At 39.8% G+C, this 5927-nt stretch overlaps 1 protein-coding gene across 1 annotated transcript in view; it reads left to right on the forward strand.

Moving 5' to 3' along the window:
* LOC107733037 (high affinity choline transporter 1) overlaps positions 1-3041 on the forward strand; it is an 8632-nt gene extending 5591 nt beyond the window's left edge. Inside the window, exons 7-8 of the mRNA XM_016544545.1 lie at positions 384-601; positions 2071-3041. Of these exons, the coding sequence (XP_016400031.1) occupies positions 384-601; positions 2071-2721 (869 nt within the window). The 3' untranslated portion in view covers positions 2722-3041. The remainder of the gene's footprint in view (positions 1-383; positions 602-2070) is intronic.
* Positions 3042-5927: the final 2886 nt, after the last annotated feature.

Here is a 5927-nt window from a genome sequence, read left to right on the forward strand (position 1 = left end):
AGGTCATGTTCCATGAAGATATTTTGTACATTTCTTACCGTAAATATATCAAAACTTAATTTTTGATTAGTAATATGCATTGCTAAGAACTTCATTTGAACAACTTTAAAGATGATTTTCTCAATATTTAGATTTTTTTGCACCCTCAGATTTTCAAATAGTTGTATCTCAACCAAATATTGTCCTATCCTAACAAACCATACATCAATGGAAAGATTATTTATTCAGCTTTCAATTTAAAAAAATTTACCCTTATGACTGGTTTTGTGGTCCAGGGTCACATATGTGAAATAACCTGCATTTCATATTTTATATAATATTTCTGCTTCGCACATTACAAATGATACTCAGATGATGAACCCGATGTGTGTGTGTGTGTTGAGACTGGAATCAGACGTCGTACGGTCCGGTTCCTCCGGTGGAGAAGGACGAGTCGGACATGATCCTGCCCATCGTCCTGCAGCATCTCTGCCCTCCGTTCGTCTCTTTCTTTGGTTTGGGGGCGGTGTCGGCCGCTGTGATGTCCTCCGCAGACTCCTCCATCCTCTCAGCCAGCTCCATGTTTGCACGAAATATTTACCAACTTGCTTTTCGGCAGTCGGTAAGTTCTTCATACTGTCAATCCACTTGTGACCACAGTGGCTCTCATTCGTTGATGAACTCATACTGCATTTCTGTGTAAACAACTTAAGCAACCTAAAAAAAAACACAGACTCCTGTCATTAGAAACAATGTTTTTTAACAATATTATTACAAATTCTCCTCCACCACAGGAGACCTGATTCAAATTCATTTTTCCATTTTCTTTTTGGATCTTAGCAGAAAATGACCAACAAAAGTTAACGATTCTTACATGTTTTGTTCATTGTGATGATCTCAACAAATTAACACAACTCTTCAAAATTTTGAAATCATCAGAAGTAAAAAGCTAAATGTAGGCTATAAACAAACTACATCACGGTCACATGACCTCAGCATTCACCACCATTAAAGGGGACATAACACACACAATTTCGGCCAATCTCATGTTAATCTTGAGTACCTATAGAGTAGTATTGCATCCTTCATATCTCCCAAGAGTCTTTAGTTTTATCAGATTTATAAAAGAGCTTTACGCTTCTCTCCGAAAACAGCCGAGCTCCTTGAGGAGCTAAAGAGTCACGGGCTGATTGGCAACAAAACACAGAAATTTGCTGCAGTTTTATTCACCGCCTGCGGTTCCGACTCATGACCAGGATCTTCTATCGCTGGGACCGCTCCATCTTTCAGTATCAAACGATCTGTAAATCCACCGTCGAACTGGGCCTTGTTTATAAAACATTCGTCACATAACTCCGAATGCATGAAATAGCATTCGACCCCCCCTTTTAGCTTCAACAACTCTTTTAGTCTGTATTTCAAAACATTTTCTCTGAATGTTTGAGTTACAGTAGTTTGCAGAAGTGCGATTATTAGACTAGTGAGTAGTTGAGTTACCCGTTCGATGTGATGATGTTTAATGTCCCAACAACCTCTGTAGTGCCATTTAGACACTGGTTAGCAACTGCGTTTTTCTAGAAAAAAAATCACAAAGGGGTATTACTTATGGAAAATAAAACATGAAAATAGTCTAAACTTGTGTTCACCACAGACATTATTTTAGGCATTTAACAGAAAAAAACATTTAAAAAAACCCATCGACTTCAGGACAATGGAACCAGAAGTGCTAGAAACTGTTTCTGGGCTTTGGCCCACATAAATTCTTCCTCCCTGCAGCACTGTCATGCTGTAGTGTTATAATGTCTTCATTGAACACTTAACAAGAATGGAGCCAGACCTGGATGTGAGTTTGTCCAAATAGTTTGTCTGTAATCGTTTATTATTGTGTGGCCCAGATAACATCAATGGACTTTCGTTTCATTTTTTATATTTTGAAGAAAGATAACAAAAACTTGTTTTAAATTAAGAATAATGTGCACTGATGGAAAAAGGTAAATCAAGTCCATTGTGATGTGATGTTTCGAGTTATTAGATTTACTACAAATGTCGTGCAGCCGCATGAAACCGCTGCTTTAACGTGTGGCTCCGCAGGCGTCGGACCGAGAGATCGTGTGGGTGATGAGGATCACCATCTTTGTGTTTGGAGCGCTAGCGACCGCCATGGCCCTCCTGACGGGGTCGGTTTACGGCCTGTGGTACCTGAGCTCAGACCTGGTGTACGTCATCATCTTCCCTCAGCTCCTCTGCGTGCTGTTCATCAAGGGCACCAACACCTACGGCTCGGTGGCCGGCTACGTCTTCGGGCTGCTGCTGCGGGTCGGTGGGGGCGAGCCGTACCTCAGGCTTCCCCCGTTCATCTACTACCCCGGCTGGCAGATGCGCCAGAAGGAGCAGCGTCTCACGCGGGAGGTAGAGCGCTTCGTAGAGCAGAGGTTCCCCTATAAGACGGTCTCCATGCTGGCTTCGCTTCTGAGCAACGCTGCCTTCTCATATGCGGCCAAATATCTGTTTGAGAGCGGCACGCTCTCGCCCAAGTATGACTTCCTGGACGCAGTGGTTTCCAGACACAGCAAAGAAACGATGGACAAGACCACGCTCGTTGCCCACGACAATATCGTCCTGTCAGAGCTGGCTGCTGTTAAGCTGCGGCACGGAGGCTCTGTGGCGGGAACGTTCGTGAACACAGACGTCCTGACTGACGAGGGCAACGTGAGCCCGGACTCCAGCGCTGAGCACCAGTAGAGACAGGAACGATTACATACTGAAGATGAAATGAGCAAGCTGCACCCTGGAAGAGGATGACAGCAGGCCAAACAAGGAAAACTGTGCAATACTAATGGAGGGGGAACAAGTAGTGCAATTACTATTGACCTGACGTGATTGATGGTATGTATGAAACAAGCTTATGTTTATTACTTTTTTCTGCTTAGAATATAACTGTTATAGAGCAATATGTTTTTAAAAGCATCTGTTACTGTCTTTAATCCATATCATGCTTGAAGACAATGGTTCGCCCAAAAACGAACATGCTGTCTTTACTTACACAGCCTCAAGTCTGGTATTTGAAAGCAAACAGACTGTTAAGCTCCAAAGATGATAGAAAAGTACTCCTCGTGGCACATGCACTATATTCCAAGTTGGTCCTGCTTAATATTAGCATTAGCATTAGCATTTACATTTGATCCAGTGTGGTTTTTGTTTACATGCATGCTGTTCTGCAAAACTCTTGCCAGATTGGCATTTGCTGCTATTGAGTTTGGGGTACGGATGGAGTCGGCTGTAGGTTTAGGGTCCGGTCAACTGTGTAATTCATTGCATGCAGGTACTTCAAATTTAAGTATAATGTAAATCACATATTTACACAGCAAGTATATTGTGTTTTGTATATTTTTATGTAAGTTGATGTAGACACCTAATATAAAGTGGGTTCTCCATGTCTTCTGAAGTCACTATTCACTCTAATGCCATTCATGTTCAAACTTGCTGCAGATATCGCAAGACACTGCCACTACTTGTGTGATTTTTATCATTATAATGAGTTACGTGATTTTAATGCAAAATGTGGAGACAAAAAAATCTGGTTGGCTCTGTGGAGTATATTAAAATCGTGTAATGCACACCTAGCCGTGGATTATACCGCTTATATAATGGTCACTTGCCAGCACTGGCAACTTAAAGCTGTCAATGATGTCTGCAGTGCAAAATTTGACCAGAAAGGTAAAAATGATGGTTACTTTTCATGACAGAGATCCACGTCATTAGAATGATTTATTATCGTCACGTTTAAAGCATCTGCATCAGTGCTGCGTCTCTGTAGTGAAGCTGTGAGAATTACCTCATGCCTATGTTACCACCTTATTGCTGAGAACGTCATGTAAAATCTTTAGAAAAATCTTTTCAGTAGCAAAGCTCCTTCATTGATAGAATCACGTTGGTAGTGTTGATGGTATGCATATACATAAAACTAATGAAAGAGTTGATTTATGTGCAGTAATCTGCCTCATGTTCTGCATGGGCCAAGCTGATTGGTGCTCTGCCTGTAATCCATCAGCCAATGAGCTTGATTTAAATATTCTTGCTTCAGTGTTTGCTGCAGCTGCGGCCTGCCATCAGGAATTCCTCTCTAATGTGCTGAGAATATTGGCTGGACCGGGAACAAATACAGCTGGTAAACTTGAGCAGCAGCCGAACACATGCCTCAGTGGTTGAAGCGCATTGTCGGGGCTTCGTGTTTTGTGTTTGTTGAGTGGATATATGTCTGTGTTTGTGTTTGTGTCTCAGCAGTAGCAAGTCTCTGTTCTTGTCTAGTCTAGCAACACCAGGTCTACTAACTCCATCATAAACGTTCACACCAAGAGTTGTCACGACTGAACTGTGTGTACAGGAAATATAAAGTTACAATTCTCAATATTTAAAGTCATTCTTTAACCTGTTTTAAGTGCTTACAGATGAATCAGACAATGACAGAAGGATTTGTGTTTACACACGATTGGAAAGCAATCAGTGGTTTGTCCCGTATGACATCAGAACATTTGAATGCTCCTCCTGGCAAGTGTTGCTGCTTGGTGCAAAGAAGTGTTTGACATGAGCCAGCACAACACTATCAGAGGTGTTTACATGCTGTGCAAAGTCTATGTGCTTGAGGTGTGGGTACACGCACAAATGATTTTGGAGCTTTTAGTCTTTATAGTAGTTTTTAGGACATCGATTATTGACTTTTATGATGTTTGTTTCATGTATGTTTCTGCAGTTTCTCTTTTCTGAGAAAATGGACTCATTTCAAAAGCACAGATTTCTGTCTAATCAGATGCTCTCTTGAATATCTCTCCTCTTTACTTGCTTACATCATTCATAGCTGATGTGGCTAAAGCCTATTGGCAGACTAGCCCTTCAGTGCAGTATATACCTCTCAAACACACATAATGCTTCAATGCACATCAAATGTGAAACAAACAGTACGTATATTGACTTGTAAAGACACGATCTATCTATATAATGTCTAATCAGTGTTTTCATCTGCCGCAGTAATGTCTTTGAATCTTCACGTAGGGGCTTTTCCCATCAAATATTGATATGGCATAATAAATATAATTAATTTTATTGAAGTCAAACGGCTCTAGACATTAGAAATAGAATCGTATTGTCCATTGGATGGTGATGTGGGATATGTTTTAAAGTGTGTTAAATTGCCTTGATTTTCTTAGTTTGACAGCCTAACCTGATGTCATGTCATGCCTCTGTGTCAGGAGATCTGTTGACTTGAATGTGAGAGAATATATATTCATAATGTCATACAGTGTGCAGCTCTGGTGAACGTGAGCAAAACAGACTGTGGAAAAGTGTTTTAAATGAAAAAGTGTCTTTCATTCAAAATAATCCAATATAACCCTCAATTAAATCATCTTTTTACATTGCAGTTTTTGTTCTATAATTATTTTCTGGCATTATATAATAATTATATAATGAATTCAATCAAATGTTATATTTTTGCAAATATTCTCAATGAAAGACTGAGAAGATAAACTTTTTTACAGCATATTTTGCTCATATTTACCAAGGGTGTCAGGTGTGTGTGTATGTGTGTGTGTGTGAGAGAGAGAGAGAGAGAGATTTCCAGTACAACTGTGTATGAAGGACATATTTCAGTGACCTAGTAGTGATTTGTTGTATTTATACATTTACCTGTTTATCTGTTGTTGTAAACAAATATATTTTTGTGTGGTATTTCTGCTATATCTAGCATAGCTGCATCAGAAGATCACAGATGTAATTTTGACAACCAGTTCTGGAGGAAATATTTATCTACTTATTTATTTAATAATAATGTGAAGAATGTGGTATTAAATGATGTTGTTTGGCATTACTGGCTATGTGTGTTTATTGAAAACAATTTACTACATAATGCATAATACTACACTGAACAAAATTATAAACGCAACACTTTTGTT

This window comes from Sinocyclocheilus rhinocerous, unplaced genomic scaffold (assembly GCF_001515625.1).
Source record: "Sinocyclocheilus rhinocerous isolate Xijiao unplaced genomic scaffold, SAMN03320098_v1.1 scaffold2475, whole genome shotgun sequence".
Taxonomy (NCBI): domain Eukaryota; kingdom Metazoa; phylum Chordata; class Actinopteri; order Cypriniformes; family Cyprinidae; genus Sinocyclocheilus; species Sinocyclocheilus rhinocerous.